General features: G+C 34.8%; 2 protein-coding genes across 5 annotated transcripts; both read left to right on the forward strand.

Annotated features, from left to right (window-relative positions):
• The first annotated feature begins 112 nt into the window (after positions 1–112).
• Positions 113–3,709, forward strand: LOC109191655 (receptor-like kinase TMK3). Of its 3 annotated transcripts, XM_019342279.1 has the most exons (4): positions 113–534; positions 657–1,671; positions 1,747–3,051; positions 3,192–3,709. In XM_019342279.1, the coding sequence occupies exons 1-4, from the start codon at positions 514–516 to the stop codon at positions 3,701–3,703; spliced, it is 2,853 nt and encodes a 950-aa protein (XP_019197824.1). In that variant the 5' UTR covers positions 113–513; the 3' UTR covers positions 3,704–3,709. The 3 variants fall into 3 exon arrangements, with proteins under 3 accessions (XP_019197824.1, XP_019197823.1, XP_019197825.1); XM_019342278.1 differs by having other exon boundaries at positions 657–3,051; XM_019342280.1 differs by having other exon boundaries at positions 1,194–3,051.
• Positions 3,710–13,143: 9,434 nt separating this feature from the next.
• On the forward strand, positions 13,144–18,441 carry LOC109191666 (serine/threonine-protein kinase Nek5-like). Of its 2 annotated transcripts, XM_019342297.1 has the most exons (16): positions 13,144–13,649; positions 13,758–13,824; positions 14,183–14,248; positions 14,353–14,399; positions 14,487–14,532; positions 14,712–14,792; positions 14,887–14,929; positions 15,040–15,089; positions 15,260–15,341; positions 15,481–15,530; positions 15,619–15,692; positions 15,971–16,022; positions 16,101–16,712; positions 16,799–18,185; positions 18,228–18,234; positions 18,277–18,441. In XM_019342297.1, exons 1-14 carry the CDS (start codon positions 13,552–13,554, stop codon positions 18,167–18,169), a joined length of 2,739 nt encoding a protein of 912 aa, XP_019197842.1. In that variant the 5' UTR covers positions 13,144–13,551; the 3' UTR covers positions 18,170–18,185; positions 18,228–18,234; positions 18,277–18,441. The 2 variants fall into 2 exon arrangements, with proteins under 2 accessions (XP_019197842.1, XP_019197841.1); XM_019342296.1 differs by having other exon boundaries at positions 16,799–18,441.
• Positions 18,442–19,215: the final 774 nt, after the last annotated feature.

The following is a 19,215-nucleotide window of genomic DNA, read 5'->3' on the forward strand; positions in this document are numbered from 1 at the left end:
ATATTCTCATAAACATAATAAGCACGAAGAGAGAAAGAAATGTTTGAATTAAAAAAAAAAAAAGTAATGTAATTTAAACGATAGAAATGTTGTTTACAACAAATATTATATTGATTGACGTGGTTAAATCAAGTGGTAAAATATTTTATATTTATTAATTGTTGGTGAATTATATTAGGATAAAATTGTATCATTTTGTATTGAATGGTGGACCAATGATGAAATTCACCTTGGCTATTACCAACATTTTAAAGGAAAATAGCTTTAAAATTGTAAGGGGAGAAAAGATGAAAAATGTTAAAAGAGTATGAGTGAAAAGTGAAAACAAGGAGAAAAACAGGAAGAAACAGTAAATGCAAAAGAAAACAGAAGAGAGAAATAAAAGGGCAGCAAGACAAGGGTGGGGAGCTTGATCCACATGCAGAAAGAAGAAGATTGAAAACCCTAAGAAGACAAAGTTCTGACGACCCAATTCTCTCCTTCCCCGACTTCCCTAAAGCAGCTACATTTGGCATGAAGCCGCTGCCATTTGAGGTTGGTTCAAAATCTCTCCCTTGCTCTCTAGATCAAAGTGTGTGTTTTTATTTCCACATGGTTTAGATTCTTCTTGCCAAAAATGGTATTTTTTTGTGCATGACTATGGATGCTGATCACAGAGGAGTGGTGTTTATCTGGGGATGATTATGGTTGTTGATCAAAGAGGAGTCTTGTATGTGTATGTATGTATATATTCCGTGATTCTTGCGGTCGTGGCAAATGTGGTTTGTGGTTCGAATGATCAGAAGATTCTGAAGGAATTCAGAGATGGATTAGAGAATCCCGGGCTCTTGAAATGGCCTTCTGATGAAGATGATGAACCTTGTGCCACTCCTGTATGGCCTCATATCATCTGCTCTAATGGCAGAGTCACACAAATTCAGGTTCAGAGTTTGGGGTTAAGTGGCCCATTGCCTCAAAACATTAATCAGCTAGATAAACTGGAAAGTCTAGGCCTTCAGAAGAATAATTTATATGGCAAACTACCAACTTTAAGTGGGTTGAGTAATTTGCAGTCTGTGTTCTTGGATGGCAATCGTTTCGATTTGATCCCCGCGAATTTCTTCCAAGGACTTACTAGTATTCGTTTTTTGGCTTTGGATGATAACCCGTTGAATAAGACAACTACTGGATGGTCTATTCCTCCTGACCTGCAGAAATCTTCTCAGTTGACGAATTTTTCATGCACCAACTGCAACATAATAGGACCATTGCCTGGATATTTTGGGGAGCTTCCATCTCTCACTGTATTGAAACTGTCTAGCAATGGGCTTAGTGGTACGATACCAAACAGTTTTCGCAACTCAATGCTGCAGATTTTGTGGTTGAATAACCAGGAAGGTAGCGGGATGACTGGTCCAATTGATGTCATAGGATCCATGGTTGGCCTTGTATCGTTGTGGCTTCATGGGAATAGGTTTAATGGACCAATCCCTGGTAGTATCGGGAATTTGACTTCTTTAAAGGATCTCAGCTTAAACGAGAATCATCTTGTTGGTGTGATTCCCCAAGTTTTGGCTGATCTGAATCTGCAATCTTTGAAGCTGGACAGTAATATGCTGATGGGTCCAATTCCAAAGTTTAGAGCTGCTAAAGTCACTTACTCTTCAAATTCTTTCTGTCAACAGGAACCCGGTGAGCCTTGTGCTCCTCAAGTTAATGCTCTATTGCAGTTTCTTCAGTATTTGAACTATCCGCCTCGTCTTGCAGCTGAATGGATTGGCAACGACCCCTGCGACGGGCATTGGTGGGGGATCACCTGTAATCCAAGCCGTAAGGTTTCCATTATTAATCTGCCAAAGTTTAATCTCGATGGTACCTTGAGTCCTTCACTTGCATCCTTGAATTCGCTCGTTGAAATTCACTTGCCTGGGAATCATTTGCACGGTAAAGTGCCAGACAGATTAACTTCTTTGAAATCTTTGAGATTGTTGGAAATTAGTTGGAATCGCTTTGATCCACCACTACCGAAATTTAACAAAGGAGTGAAAGTTGTCACTGATGGCAATCCTGGTCTAACAGCTAATGGAAATGTGTCGAGTCCTCCAAGTCCTGACATACAAAATCCCGAGTTTCCAGGGGATGGTTCCTCACCCGATAACGATCAGCCACTATTCTTACAAAGTCCAGCGCCTTCCCCAGTGGACAACTCGGCTTCTACTACAAGGTCTACCGTTGGCATTACTGTGGCTGTTACTATAGTTTCCACAATTATTGTTTACCTAAGTGTCACGTATATTTGCTACATTTGTAAGAGTAAAAAATCGAACAACATTTATGGGGCAACTGGGTTCCATCCCAAAGACCAACCCAAACCTGACATTAAGATTACGATCACTGATGAGTCCACTATCGAGCCACCGGAAAATCATGCTTTTGGTAAAAGTAGTAAGGGGAGTGAAATCAGTGAATATAGTTATGTGACTGAGGCCGCACACTTAATCATCCCTTTTCAGATCCTTCGCACTGTAACTAACAATTTTTCCCCGGATAACGAGGTTGGTCGAGGAGGTTTTGGAGTAGTTTACAAAGGGGCACTCGAAGATGGCACTCAGCTTGCAGTGAAGAGAATGGAAGCCAAGATTCTTAATAATAAAGTACTAGACGAGTTTAAGGTAGAGATTGCTGTTCTTTCTAAGGTTCGCCATCGCCACCTTGTGTCACTTTTGGGTTACTCAGTCGAGGGAAATGAGAGGCTTCTGGTGTACGAATACGTGCCACAAGGGGCTTTAAGTAAGCATCTTTTCCACTGGAGGAAACTCAGCTTGAAGCCTCTGGCATGGTCAACGAGGTTGATCATTGCTTTAGACGTTGCTAGAGCGATGGAGTACCTTCATAGTCTCACGCACCAGAGCTTCATCCACCGCGATCTCAAGTCATCCAATATTCTTCTTGGGAATGATTTTCGAGCTAAAGTTTCCGATTTTGGCTTGGTGAAACTTGCTCCTGATCGAGAGATATCTGTAGCCACTACTCTTGCTGGAACCTTTGGATACCTCGCTCCCGAATATGCAGGTAAGACCTCTTTTCAACCGGTTTATCTTTCCAATTTGCTATATTGGTGAGCATGAATGTGCATATAGTGGTTGGTTTCTTTGTCTCTCGATGGCCAGAATTAATTTTTTTTCCCGGTTATTATTGTCTGGAAATCTCAGTGACGGGGAAAATTACAACCAAAGTGGATGTGTTCAGCTTCGGGGTGGTTTTGATGGAACTTCTTACAGGCTTAACAACGCTTGATGAACAGCGTACAGAAGAAAGCCGATATTTGGTGGAGTGGTTTTGGCAAATGAAATCGAACAGAGAGAAGCTGATTGCTGCCATCGATCCGGCTCTCAATGCGAAAGAAGATATCCATAACAGCATTTGCATCATCGCGGAATTGGCTGGGCATTGCACTTCAAGGGAGCCTAATCGTCGGCCTGAAATGGGGCATGCTGTCAATGTGCTAGCCCAATTGATCGAGAGATGGAAGCCTGAAGAACGCGAGGAGGATTCTTCTTCTTCGGCTAACGATTTCTCTCTACCTCTATCCGAAATGCTGAAGAACTGGCAGAATGAACGAACCGGAGACTTCAGTTACCTTAGTCACGATAGCAAAGAAAGCATTATTTCTCCACAGCCAACAGATTTTCCAGATTCGTTTAGTTCTTCCGATGCTCAATGAGTGGCAAATAGCATTATTGCATAAAAACGCCCATTCGCTTCACGCTACTAGTTCCCCCGCATTGCCAAAAGTCGTTTGCTTTTTAACCCGAACCAACAAGCACTCCAGGTAATTAAGTCAATTATGATTACATATGTAGATAGAGTTCATCAATTCTTGACATCATTATATAAACTCAGACCAAACATCTGATGAAATCTTCCTTTGTTTCATTCCTAGGTTTATGGTTGCTTCTCAGAACAGTTTTTGTCAAAGTGATGTACACATAACACATAACATACTGTTGCTTTCTGCAGTTTATACACCAGAAATCTGAAGGGCTGCAAAGCTGATATATATATGTATAGATTTATGTATGCTGACATCTATTTCTTTTGGGTTTTTCTTTGTGAACATTTCTTGCTTATTTTTGTGTGTAAAGTTTTGCTATAAGTATATATGTTTATATAGCAAATTTTACTTTATTCATTTTTTTTAATGTATGCAAGACAATCAAGGAGTGGTGTGTGAAGTTGATCTAGAGATTGGCTTCTGATTTTTGTAACAGGAAAAAGGAAGAATACATTCTTTTGTGGAAATTTCTTCTTTTATTTTTAATGACAATTTTGTGGGGATTTGGTAATTTTAGTCCCATAGTTGTACTCGTAGTTTAGAACAACTTTGAAGTTATTAGGGGTGTAAATTTAGTTCTTTAATTTTTGCTCAAGTGACTGTTTTTAGTCTTATTTGACCGAAATTGTTCTAAAACAGGTATAAACACTAATTTAGTATATTTTTCGATCAGACATTTGTATAGTCTTCTTCCTCCCTTACAAAATGCTCGGACTAACCTACTTAAGAAAAAGAAAATTGTACAAATAACTAAAAAGATCTTGTTAGATCAGGATTCATGCCTTCTATTTTTTTGGTTAATCAATTAACAATTTTTATTAGACAGAGCAAAAATTCATAGATTAATTTTACACATTTAATAACTTAGACATAGTATAACTTAAGACTGAAAATGGCTTTTTTTTTTAATTTCTTTCTCTCTTTTTTTTTTACTAACATTAATAATTGATAATTAATAATTAAGATAAGCCCATGTGGGGTTTAAGATAGTGAATGCTATAACATAAGCTGGCAGGAAAATTTCAGATCCACCATGTTGTATGAAGATCCCACCCAATCTGGGACACTCTAAGGATGTAACATGCATGTGTACTTGGTATATTTATTGAATATGCTTCTTCAAATGTTTAAAGAAATCTCCAAAGTACAACCATACATTTATAATAACACATGAGAAAAGATTGAAAGTGAAGCGTCTCATATTGATGCATTTACAGGTATAGTTAGTCCGCACTTACTATTTGTCGTCCAGTATCAAAGTACTGAAGTACAAAGAAAAGAGTCAATATCCCACTAAAATTCATACCTGAGACCTCTTATTTAAACGAGTCACAATTATACCGCTTGACCACAAGGTCTTTGGCACATCCTATATTAGTTAATGTCTTAGTGTTTTCAAAAAAAAAAAAAGTTAATGTCTGAGTTCTATGATATTAGGAGGGGCATTGGATTTGTTTATTGATCAATAATTTTGTTTATAATTTATCACTTAAAATAATTTAGAATTGGGCCATCTCACTGGTCTCAATTCATGAGACGGATTGGACCTTTGATCACTGTTGAAAATTCTGAAATTTCCAACCACCTGAAAGTGATCTTAAATTAAGTTGAAAACTTTGTTTCGATCACTTTTGGTGTCCGGAAAAACCTTTGTTGCTATTTTCGACCACTTTTTGTTTTCAATTTGATTTAAGATCACTTTCAGGTGGTCGGAAATTTCATAATTTCCAGCAGTGGATTAATGAGTCGGATCTTTGACCTCATTAATCAAAGATTCGACTCATCTCACGAATTAAGACCCGTGCGATGGTCTAACACAAATTTTTACCTTTAAAATTAATTTCTACTGTCGAGAGTCTCCCTTAATGATATGAGTAATAAGTAAATATTACAATAAGTATTCTTTGATTTGTGCAACCTCCTTGTACATAAAATTTCTATATCCTGCCTTACACAGCTCCAACAAAGTCAAAAAAGAGCCTCGATAACATATCTAAATTTTCGGGTTTTGACCATTCCACTAAACTCATGCAAATATTTTAAATTCGATTTATCTGACTATCTGGACCCAATAATAACACCCTATAACACATGTGAAATAAATACCATAAGGTTCACATCCAATAATGTTGATGATGTGTCATGGATCATGATGACAACCAAACATAACGCATGTTATGATCCACCATAGCCAGACCTCCAAGATGCCATTCATGTCTCCTCCAGTAACATATACAAAGATTCCAAGAGCAAAGCTTCGAGGAAAGCCTAATTTGGAGGCTTTCTTTACAATTATTAGACCTAGCTAATAATCAACCAAAATGGACAACCATTACTTTTTATAAACCTGCAATCTCTTTTTAACAGAACACAATTTGTCTCTTTGGGACTTGGGAACATTTTATAAACCTGGTACAGAAATGGAAAAGATTAGCATATTTGTTCCTGTATGAAGATAACACGCACAAATTTATTAAGAATATGACAAATGAGAAAGACTCTTTAGTTTCTTGAACAACTACTCAATCATGGGAGGTTGTTTTCTTGTTTTTGTGTGATGTGTTTTCGCTAAGCGTAATATATGCACACACGATGTTTTTATAGAAAGATTTTGATGTTACATATGTTGATATTAATTGTCATGCTAGAAAAAATGATAGACAACTTCTTCTTAACCATTTGATATAATCAAAATACATACTTTTTTTTATATACTTGGGTGATCTCAACTTCGTCCGTTGAACTAATCTTAAGCCCACAGGATCGGACTTTGCCTCTAGAGTCACTTTGTAGATGTAAATCGTGAGTCGCGCAATCAGTCCAATGGTCAAACCATAGTCTTCATCATGCGCACACAAGGAATTCAATCTACACCTTCCATAATCCGGCATATGCCTTTATTTTTTAAAGGAGGCATTAAAGAAAAAATTTATACACATATATATAAGAAAAGATTTCGACGTCTCTATTGTCATGTCAAAACAAGAAATAAGATGGGTAATTTTGGCAAAAATAATTGTTTTTTTCTTTTAAGTACTTGGTATTACCAAAACACTTCCACTCTTTCTATTTTTAAAATAGGGTACTAAAATACGTAACAGTGTGACACTAAATACAAATTTCTATAAGCACACATATAAGAAAAAATTTTGATATCTCTTACTCTCGTGTTGTCATGCATGTTTAATAATAATAATAATAATAATAATAATAATAATAAATAAATAAATAAATAAATAAATAACAATAGGAGTAATTTTGGAAGAAATCACTAGCTATATTATTTTCTCTTCTTTCTTCAACCACTAGATATAATCAAAATATTCTTGTTCTCACAAAGCATATGGTATTCCGACAATGTGACTATATATGTGTGTGTGAGATTAGCCAGTTAATTCTTACTCTATATATTATTGCACAAAACTCTTTAATATAATTTTATACATTTAAAAGTAAATTTCTCAATTTTACAGTTAATGATCCGATTATTAACTGTTATCTATTTTTAAAAAGAGGCATTTGAAGTGTGAGCTATTAAAAATAATGTTGATTATATATATTTATGGAGAAGAATTTAATTAGAATGGTTGTAATAGGAGACGAGTAGGTCTTAGTAAGGTGATGGGGCCATGAAGACTTGAAGTTTGAAGACAAAGTGAGCAGAGAAATCAAGTGGAAATGTGTGTCGTTTAGCGGAATATTCATGTGCGCATTATAGCCGTCGACGCACTAATGAGAGTCGAACCAACGATATAATGATAGCCAGCAACACGGCATATGGCGCTCCCTAAACTCTGCCACATTAAAATATAAAGATTTAGTCCCGTCAAATACCATCAATTCTTGATTGTGCGCTTTGTATGGAGTTTTTAATTCATAGGCTATTACACAGGTTTTTCTTATTACTCAAAAAAAAAAAAAAACATAAAGATTTATTTCACTTTTGAAATACTAACATTTTTGCTTTTAATTATTAAATATTAATTTGTTTTCACGTTCAATTATTGACTTTAAAATGTCTTTAATTTGTAACATTTTTACCAAATATTAACTCATTGAGGACATTTTGTACTAAAAGTTATATATTTTTTACACCACGTTTGGTTCACATAATGAATTGAATTTTGAGGTATAGGAATGTTATTCCATAAGGAATGGAATAGGCAAGGAATAGAATAGAAATTATATTCTATTGTTTGGTTCGCGAAGGAATAGACTTTAGGAATTATATTACAGTGTTTGGTTGGTTTAAGGAATATAAATGAAATAAGTTTTAAAAGACATAAATACCCTTAACAAAATATATGTTGGCGGTGGTGGTGGTGGTGGGGCGGTGGTGGTGGTGGTGGTGACGGTGGCAGTGGTGGAAATGACGGCGGCGGTGGTAGTGGTGAAATAGGAAATAAATTTAATTGGGAATAAAATAGAAAATAGCAACTTTAAACTATTCTTGGGGATTCAAGAATAACCTAATACCAGGGGCCCTAAGAATCTATATTCCAATCGTTATACCCTACACCACGGCGCACATAGCACTGTGCGCCGCGCGCCTCTCAAAACGACGTCGTTTTGGGAGGCGCGGTAGGAAGTTGCTGGGATTATATGTATTTGTTCACACAGTTATGTGTATTTGTTCATACAGTTATGTGTATTGGTTCATACAGTTATGTACATTTTTTATACAATTATGTACATTCTTTTTATACAATTATGTACATCCGAATCAGAAAATTTGTGTGTATTATGTTAATAGTTGATGTGTATTATGTTAAAAGTTTATGTTTATTATGTATTATGTTAGATTATGTGTATTATCTTTTAAAAAGAGTATGTATATTTTGTTATATAATTATTATGTACATTCATGTATACAATTATGTGTATTCTAGTATAATATTATGTACATTCTTGAACAACGGTTTTTTTTAAAGAAAAAATTACTGCCATTCACTGGGGCGGGAAATTTAAAAAAAAAAAAAATTAAAACGACGTCGTTTTGCATCTGGGCGCATAGTGCAATGCGCGCCGTGATGTAGGATATAAATTGCCTCTATATTCTCCTTGCAAGGAAAATAGGTTATTCTCAGGAACATTGTTAAAGAAAGGAAGCAAATAATTAAAGCATTACAAAGTATTATTTAGCCTACAAATATTTTTTAAAATGACATGTAAATTACATAATGTGTATGCATAAAAAGAAAACTCTTTTTGTACACACTTATTTCTTGTTGATCCAACAAAACATACTAGAAAGAAAAAAAAAAAAAAGATTAATGAAATTTATAAGAGCATCTTCAATGGGCTTCAAATCTTCAAATTCTAACCCCATATCACCATTTTTGCAACTCCGACGTGAGTCTGCAAAACTCCATAACGCCAAAATGTTTGGCGTTAATGAACAGTGCTGCGCCAAATTTGGCGCAACATTGTTCATTAACGCCAAATGTAAAAGGGTAGAAAATGTACCATTTTGCCCTTGTTTCTTTTTTCTAATTACAATTGTATCATTTATTTGTTTTATATGTAATTTTTTATTTTGTTAAATACATATATTTAAAGTTTGTATAATTAAATAAAATTTATACCATTTGAAAGATCTCATTGAGGCGATCGAAACAAGACTAATATTGAATATATATTAATTAAAATTTCAAACACATCAAACATAGGACATAATAAAAGTTAAAATACATACAACATATGTAATTTAATGTACTAGATGTTGTATGCTATATTATCATTGTGGAATAAATTAAATTTTTAAAAATATTGTTAAATTTGATTTTTTAAAATAATTAATGTTATAAAAATATTAATGTTAATAAAAATTATTATTTACATCACAAGTTATATTAAACTAATTAAATTCGAACTAATAATTGAAAAATCAAATTATTTTAGTGTAAAAATTTGGTATTTTGGTGTTTTGGTTTAAATGGGTTGGAGATGAATAAAATTTGGTATGAGAATATGCTGAAAATATTCCTTCTGATGTGACATTTACTGAAAAAATTTGGTATTTTGGAGATAGATGGGTTGGAGATCCTCTAAACGAAGGAAATGAAAATGGGAAGAAAGAGAAAATAAATAAATAGAAAAGTATGATTTTTTTTAAAAAATTATATCGACTATCACGTGTCCAAACACAAAACAACAACAAGTGTTTGAGAAAACCACGTGGCTATCATAAGCTGACAGCAAATACCATCGGATAATGTATTTTTCTAAATTAATTTTTTATTTTATTTTAATACACACATTTCACCCTAAATCCCTAATCATTTCATAATACTCAACTTTGACTCTGCAAGATTGAAGGTGATTATATATTGGATTTTTTTTTTTAAATCTCTTAAGTACTAGTTTTAGTATGTAAATATATTCGAAATTAGAAATAGAGTAATAATAATAAAAAGTGACTAGAAATGGTTGTATAATGTTGTTAAAATAATTTCGAGAGACTAAGTATAATTCCAGTGTATGTATAAATTAAAGTAGCAGAATAGTAACTAGTTTTGTTAGAAAATGAATTATTCTTCAATATAAATAATTACTATTTATACAAGAAAATGCTTAGAGAAGGCAACAATCATCAAGACAAAATAATTATTCTTGACGGTTTTGAGATAACTTCTTATATACATGTATTTTGTGCGTCAACAGTAGCTCAAAGTACGTGTTAACATGCCCCTTACTATTAATTTTGTCTAAAACATGAGTTAAAATGCACTTCTAAATTTTAAGTTACACTGATAATAATGAAAATTTATTTAATTAATTTAGATCCAAACGATTGAATTGAATACAATTGTTCTAATTAAGTACACACTATTATATGTGTACCAAATCAATTTGCAAAACCCTTTTTCATTTAAAAAATAACCTAATTATTTTCATTTTTATTTTATATTTTCTCATAGTCTTGAGAAATTTTTAAATTTTTCTCCACTAGCTAACTAAACAAATAAGATTTTAGTTGAAACCTTCCATGTTGTGTTTGCAATTTTTATTTATTTATTAAGCTAAGCTTCATTTTAATAGATAATAGTTTTTATTTCTAAAATAATAATGATTTATAAATTTAATCTTCAAATTACATAACATTGTAAATATATTTTTCTTTCTTTTGTCACTGATAAATCGACCTTAAGAGGGTATCCTTTAAAAATGACCGTATGGTCAGTATGCAACAAAACATCAACAACATCTAAAAAGAAAATACTAATGATCGAATGTATAAATCACTACTCATATTAATAATTTAAATCTATTTTTTTAAGATAACGACAAAAATCTACATCTATTATTTAAAAGTTACACTAGATAAACTCTGCTCTTGTATAATATCTTACAAATCACGTATGAAAATGTTGAAAACAATTGGATTTTTATTTTTATTTTTTTGAAAATTTGTTCACATGAATAAATAGATAAAATTCTCATATACATCCATCCACAATCAATCAATCATTGGTAATTGGGGAGTTTGCTAAAATTGAGAAAGCTCGTTTTGTTTTAGGATCAAAAAGTAGTTTTGTCGGCGAGGAGCAAACAAATGCATTGAGGTCAGCTTCGCACTAATTCCTAATATTTAACAGCTTCAAATATTTAATTGGTTTTGCCCTCTTTTTTATTTTTTATTTTGGACAACTTCAAACAATAATTTATCCAAATAATTGATGTGAAATGACTTGATTGTCTGGTCTATTTTATATTCTTTTAACAATATTTTTTTTATATTCTTTTTTTTAGTACCTTTTATATTATTTATTTGAAATTTGAATAACAAATTTTAGAGCAACACCGTTCAAGGGTTTTTATTGATTTTTGTCAATTTTTTACTTAGTTGGATGAGAGATAAGAGAGAAATTAAGAGTTTTTGTTAATTTAAATTTTTATTAGAATTGAAAAAAATATATTTTAGAGAAATTAGGTATGCTTGACTATGACTTGTAAGCGCGTATCTTTCACACACTCTGTAGGCGCATCAGGGTGATCGTCAATTGGCGACGACTCTAAATTTACTATTTTTCTTCCCTCTCTTTATTAGTTCAACTTTTCTGACAAACATAAATAAATAAAAACACAGACACACAATGGATTAGATCATAGGTGTTAATACATACCAAGTGGCTTGTAGTCCACTGGTACCCGATTGGCCCCTTATATGGGATGTCTTAGGTTCGAGCTTTGGTGAAGGCGTAGATAGTATATGTGGGTGTCCCCTTCCTTTGTAAAATACATAGGTGTTAATACATGAACAAAAAAACAATTCTTTTTTTTTTTTGTTTCATTAACAAAAAAATTGTAATCACTACTTATTAATATAACTCATTGAGAAGATATTAGCAATAATTAAATTTGTGACTTTCAAATACAAAGATCATGTTTCACCTATTCAATCACTCTTTACGAAATAAAAGATATCAATTTTTCAAGTGCTATATAGTACATTCTCTAATTTGTTAAGTCGCACTTTACAATGATATACTTAAAATGATATACTTAAGTCACTTAAGTATATCATTGTAAAATGTATATGGAAAATTAAGTTAACCTCATATTAAAATTTAAAATTTAGTTGCTGGAGAATGGTTTGATCAGTTCTGTAGAAGATCATTCCAACTATTTGAAACTATTCTTCAAATGATTATTTGACAATATAACAATTAGAGTGGCGAACTATTTAAATCACATCTCTCTACTTACTCTAGTTCAAATTTAAAATAAAAGAGTTTGATTTTCTCGTTTAGAGCAATTGAACCCTTATGCCTCATATTTTTAAATATGTTAGGATTTGACTTATATACAATATATAATTACATTTTTTTTTGGTCGTGTCAATCAATATTGATACTAATAGTATATGATATAATCATATATGATATAGCTTATTGTACAAAATACTATCAATAGATTCAACACAAATGTAAATAATACTCAATATAATCAAAGTTACTTAAAACTTGGAAGTAATCACATAAGATTCAAAGATCGACAGTCCGCGTGAGTTGTCTATTGATCTACTTGATTTGAACTAATCAAGTATGAATCAAATATAACACACTTGGAATAACGACAGTGAGCTTTACCATAAATCAAATTTTTTTACATTTTCATATTCATATGTTGTCCTTTTAGGTAAGGTGAAAAATAGGAAATAGCAAGGACAGTATAGGAATTTAATATTCATCTTTCTTCTCCCCCATGGAACCAGTAACTTAACCTACTACCTACCCAAGATTAGACTGATAAAGCATATCTTTCACTTAAATCACAATTGTACTAAAATATTACTCACAAACTATTTTCAAAAAAAAAAAAAAAAAAAAAACTATTTTCTCTCCCAAAAAACTTGAGCACTTGGGAACTGTGACAACTGTTTCTTCAAATCAGCTCAGCTCCAGAAATAAACAAATCCAATAAAGAAAGCACAACAACATAACACATAAACACCTTCACATGCCCCTCCTCCTCCTCAAAAGAGGACTGTCATTTTCCTTTCCTTGATACTCAAAAAGCACAGACAGGCATATGCTTATGTGTTTGGGTTGGTTGTGCTGTTTACCTTGGGTCTGATCTGGAAATGGGTCGCAGAAGATCCAAGGGCCGGAGTGGGTTTTGATTGATTGATTCATTGCTTGCGCTCTTTGGGTGATTTGAAACTTTCAAATTCTGTTCTACTTTTTGCTTTTTCCGGGGCGGGTAAAAAATTGGGGAGTAGCAGCAAATCAGCAATGGAGTCAAGAATGGATCAGTATGAGATCATGGAGCAGATTGGCAGAGGGGCATTTGGTGCTGCTATTCTAGTTCATCACAAACAAGAGAGGAAAAAGTAATGATTTTTATTCCTTTTTGTTTGGTTTTATGGTGTGGGGTTTAAGGTTTTTCTCTTCCAAGAATTAATTTTGTTGTCATTCTGGTTCTTGTGTCAAATGATTAGATATGTTCTGAAGAAGATTCGGTTAGCTCGGCAGACTGAGCGTTGCAGAAGATCTGCTCATCAGGAGGTGCATTGTTTGCTTCAATTGATCTTAATGTTGATTATGACTTTTAATTTCTTCTGTTTGCTCATATCATGGCTTCCTGAATTTGGAGTCAAGAATGAATTGATAATTTCCATTTCTGAATCCCCTTTGACTTGATTCACCTGGGATTTGTTTGAAACATTTAGTACAAAAAAGAAATTTCTATTTTGACTGTAAGTAGCTACCTCCATGGATAAAAACTTCCCAAATAATAAGTTTTGTTTAGACTAAGTTAAGCAACTAGAGATCACTTATTTGATTTGTAATCCCAGGTTCATCTTTATCAGATAAAATTTAAGGGATATTCTTATATAAATATCTTTGAACTTTGGATTTGTAGATGGCATTAATTGCAAGGATTCAACACCCATATATTGTTGAATTCAAGGAAGCATGGGTGGAGAAGGTGAGATGCACTGTGTTCTAAATTAAACCATTGCCGTGCTTTTATGGTAAGATCTGTTCTCCTAATGTAAATGTATGTTTAATCTCGTGTAAACTGTAATACAGGGCTGCTATGTTTGCATTGTTACTGGCTACTGTGAAGGTGGTGACATGTAAGTTTTTAAGAAACCGTAGTCCATAAGAACAATTATATCGGTATGTTTCAAATTTAAGTGCTTTTAATGGTTTAACTTTTATAGGGCTGAACTGATGAAGAAAGCGAATGGACAATGTTTCCCGGAAGAGGTATGTCGTAGATTTGACTTAATTATTTCAAGGTATCAACTCGGGATATTGTGAGATGGATTGAAGGATAGGATATAGCATTACTCCCTCGAATTACTATTATCATAGAGCTCATTATAATTGCTTTACGGTCTTCATTTGGGGATTGTTTGTCCTTTAAAAACAATGTTCTCGTGCAGAAACTTTTGAAGTGGTTCACTCAGTTACTCTTGGCCGTTGAATATCTACATTCGAATTATGTTCTACATCGTGACCTGAAAGTATGTATTTGTTATCTCTTATTGTACTCGGGGTTTTGTATGCTCGATTTCATATATATTTACCTCGACTAACTCATTTATGACGCTGTGGCAGTGCTCTAACATCTTTCTTACAAAGGATCAAGATGTTCGCCTTGGTAAGTTTGGCGTTTTTGTTCATTTGTTCAATTTGGAATCACAAAAATCCGTTCTTTAGTGATTCCCAACTAAAAATTGGTTATCCTTTTGATGATTCGTGTTTGTACAGGGGATTTTGGACTTGCTAAAACACTCAAGGCAGATGACCTGGCCTCTTCGGTATGTGCTAAATACTCAACTTTTTTTAAAATTTATTTCTTAAAATTTCTAGAAATAAGTCTGAGTATCTATATTAACATATAGACGATAGAAAATGCTCGAAAGAAGCTTGGCAATCTAGGCAGTTAGATCCCCCGTATGAACTAATATCCTTGTGGCTTCGTCTTCAGGTTGTTGGAACTCCCAATTACATGTGCCCTGAACTTCTTGCAGACATTCCTTACGGTTTTAAATCAGATATATGGTCTCTAGGTAAGTCAAGATATCAATTCATGTCGATCAATGCCAATATTGTGGACCGAAGTCCAATTGTTAGTATAATATTGACCCATACTCGGTGATATTTCATATCACGATTTAAAAGCACGATTAATATTGTTTTCTTGACCAGGTTGCTGTATATATGAAATGGCTGCACATCGGCCTGCATTTAAAGCTTTTGTAAGATATGAACACTTTCTTCGATAGTCTCTGTTTAATCCGGAAGCCAATATTCATTTGTAGTTTCTTCTGTCCTATTATGTTTCAGGACATGGCGGGACTGATAAGCAAGATTAACCGATCATCCATTGGGCCTCTTCCTTCTTGTTATTCTCCATCTTTGTAAGTATTTACTTCTCGAGTTCAAATGTTATTCATAAAATAGTCTCTTATTCATCAATTTCTCCCTCGCTCTCTATATTCCCGAGCATAACTTGTGCCTTGTTTCTTTCCTCACCCACCGTTTTATGATTGCAAAAGCTCTCACTATAACATTTCCATTCTTTCCTTGCCTTTATGTCGTTATGGTTCTTTACTGTTCGGAGATAAATTCCGGTTTTACATATATATACATTTTTCGGGATGGGTGTCTGGTCTGATGTGAGGATGATTTTAAACAGGAAAGCACTTATTAAGGGCATGCTAAGAAAGAATCCCGAGCATCGGCCTAGTGTAAGCCCTTTCGAAAACAGATTCTTGAAGTTTTTTATTCTGTGAGTTTTACTGATTACTTGAGCTCAACTTTGTCAGGCATCAGAGCTCCTGAAACACCCATATTTGCAGTCCTATGTTGAACAATATCGCCCGTCTGTTAATCCTCCTCCAGCTAGGTCGCTTGAAAAACCTGGGAGCACGGGTAATGACAGTCGAAAGAGTATGGCCGAAAGCCTAAGTAGCACGAGCTCTTGCAGCGATAGAGATAGTTTTATGTCGAGCGAGAAAAACATCCATGTTTTGGCTTTGAATTGTGACAATAATAAGGGGTCCGATGCCAATTTGGCCTTTGCCGATGATGAAATTGAGTGTGGCCACGGGGATGAACGTGGAACGGATACTTGTAGTGAAAAGACGGAGGATCAGGAGGCGGCGGGAAATCTCTTGCAGAACGAAAAGAGATCTAATTTGGAATCTAAACAACCTAGAACGATAAGGAATATAATGATGGCATTGAAAGAAGGGAAAGGTAGAGAAAATAGCTCTCCTATGAGAGGCAACCGAGCAAAGTCTAGTTCTCCGGGCACACAGAAAGCTCTTGAAGTGTCGCCTAAAGTCCCGAAGCCAAATTCTGTTAGCCCTAGTTCTAGGACTAATGTCGAGGGATCTGTAAAACGGGCGCATTTAATGCCTTCTCTGAAGCATCAGGTATCAATGCTTTTAACTTATTTGGTCTAATTAGCTTTCCCGGGTTTTGCTTAGTTTATGCATTTGTTTTTAACTTTTCTGTGTAGTTGCCCGCTATTGAATCGTCCCCGAAGACTAAGCCTAAACACGAGGGGGTTTCTCCGGGGCCTGTGAAGGAAGAGGGATTGCCTTCAAGGGTGAGACAAAAAACGCCTCCTAGTTTAATTAGGCGACCATCGTTTCCTTCGAGGATAAGGCAAGCCGGGAATGATGCTGCTCCAGTTTCTGTGGATCCCGAAGTGAGCCCCAATTCCATGTCTCATGGCTTTCATATCCATGCTTCAAAGGATAGTAGCAATTCCGCTTCCTCTTCAGTATCAATTCAAGGATTTGAAGTTTGTGACTCGACGACAACCCCATTTGTTAAACTTGCTGAACAGGCTATAGATACAGACAGCCTAGGATCAAGACCGTCTTGTTCGGTTACTACCTCCACGCAGTCTGATGTTCCCGATGGTTCATCCCGGGATAACCTTGAACATAAGATCAAATTCGAAGACAGCCCGGATGACATTTTCGAGGAACGCCATCAACAAATGGATGATCCAATTGTAGCGGTGGAGAACGCCCTCCCAGATTCAGAATCAACAACGGTTGGTTCCAAAGACGATGCTCCAACCGGAACGCCCGCTAGCTGTTCTGACGTGGAGCAGTCACCCGCCATTCCCGTGCCCGGTGGCGATGACAAGCACATGGTAAAAGAATTCGTCTCTTCAGCAACCAATGGTGCCACTCCAACTGCTGCTCCCATTTCTTCGAGCCAAAAGAATAACCACATTTCAGTATTGAAGGATGATGACAAGTTCACTTTGAAGGAACTATTATTGCCACCAACCGATCCGTCCAATCCCTCCCCCGTTATCCCTCCTGTGTCAACAACGCTGGAGACTTTACTGCCCGAGAACGGGACTTTTCTGCAGGATATCGATAAACCATCCCCTAGTCACACTACACCGGCTTTTGATGATGTCATACACGTGATCCGGCACAGTAGCTTCCGAGTTGGTAGTGAGCAGCCACTGATCAAAACTGCGGAGAGAAACGCAGATGTTGTTGGGAAGCTGATAAACGTGGTAAGAGACGAGCCCGACACTGCAACCAAGGAAATAGACACGAAAAACCTCAGCAACCCCAACAGCTCTCCGGCTCCAATTCAAGATTCTTGTGAACCGGCAAAAGCAGCAGAGGAAACGCCAGTAAAAGAGATATTAGACGTAAAGTCATTCAGGCAGAGGGCAGAGGCGCTCGAAGGGCTATTAGAACTCTCAGCTGACTTGCTCGAGCATAATAGATTAGAAGAGCTGGCTGTCGTTCTGAAACCTTTCGGGAAAGAGAAGGTCTCCCCGAGGGAAACCGCAATCTGGTTAGCTAAGAGCCTGAAAGGAATGATGCTGGAAGAGTCTGCTCAGAGTTCATGATTACTATCCAAAAGGTTAGCCTTCTGCATTTTTTGCTTGGTTCAATTCTCCAAGAGAAATGCTTACATCTGTCTACTTTCCCTCTTTCTTTCTTTTTTTTGTTTCTTTTTCTATAATGTTTTTGTTATTCTTTTATTTAGTGAAGTGTACATATTGAGGATATAAACCCTGTTTTTTAATTCCTTTTTCCCACTGCAAGTGTAAGAATATGTTGTATAACATTGTACATTGTTGACATTTATTGGAATTATACTGATTTGTCATGCTGTTTATTGTTAGTGTACATTTTTCAACATTGTACAATATGATAAGTGGATTTGCACTTTATTATTAGGCAAGTTTGTAAGCTATCCATATATGACTTTCACAAACAAGTCAAAAAACATACTATGTTTTAAGGCAAATTATACCATGGACCAGGGTCTACCTTGCATTATAGACCCTGGTCCAAAAATAACTTTCACATTATGTATCTATAGTCCTGTAGCTATCATATTATGTGTCAGCAATTATCAAGCTATTTGTTTACATGTACAGAAATGTTAACTGAAAGTACAGAATTTTTTGTGTCGTGATCCATAGTATAACAAAATGACAATTGATGTTTTAATATAATGTTGATAGAGTTTAGCATGCTATCCTTGTATAGTTTACCCAAACAAGCGTAAGAGTGTCACAACTCACAAGATGTGTGTCACTAATCCAAAGAAGAAGAACCTTGGTCCCACATTCCTTTATGTTGGGTGAATGTTTTATCATCATCTTTTTCAATATAATTAGCCCATAGTCTAAGCAATGGGCAATATTTGTTAGGCTTTATTGTTGCCTCATTCTTCTTCATGGATTGGGCCTTATGATCTCTGGTATTTTCTCCAAAATAGTACACCTTACTATCCATAACTCCATTAATATGCTATACAATGTATAAGTATTGGCAATAGTTATATCATGGAGACATAGATGAGGATCTATTATGCGCATTGAGGAAATCATGTTTAGATTATGTACTTGTGAGAATTGAGTATTAGACTTCTTGATTTGAGTTA

The sequence above is a fragment of the Ipomoea nil genome, unplaced genomic scaffold (assembly GCF_001879475.1).
Source record: "Ipomoea nil cultivar Tokyo-kokei standard unplaced genomic scaffold, Asagao_1.1 scaffold1708, whole genome shotgun sequence".
NCBI lineage: Eukaryota > Viridiplantae > Streptophyta > Magnoliopsida > Solanales > Convolvulaceae > Ipomoea > Ipomoea nil.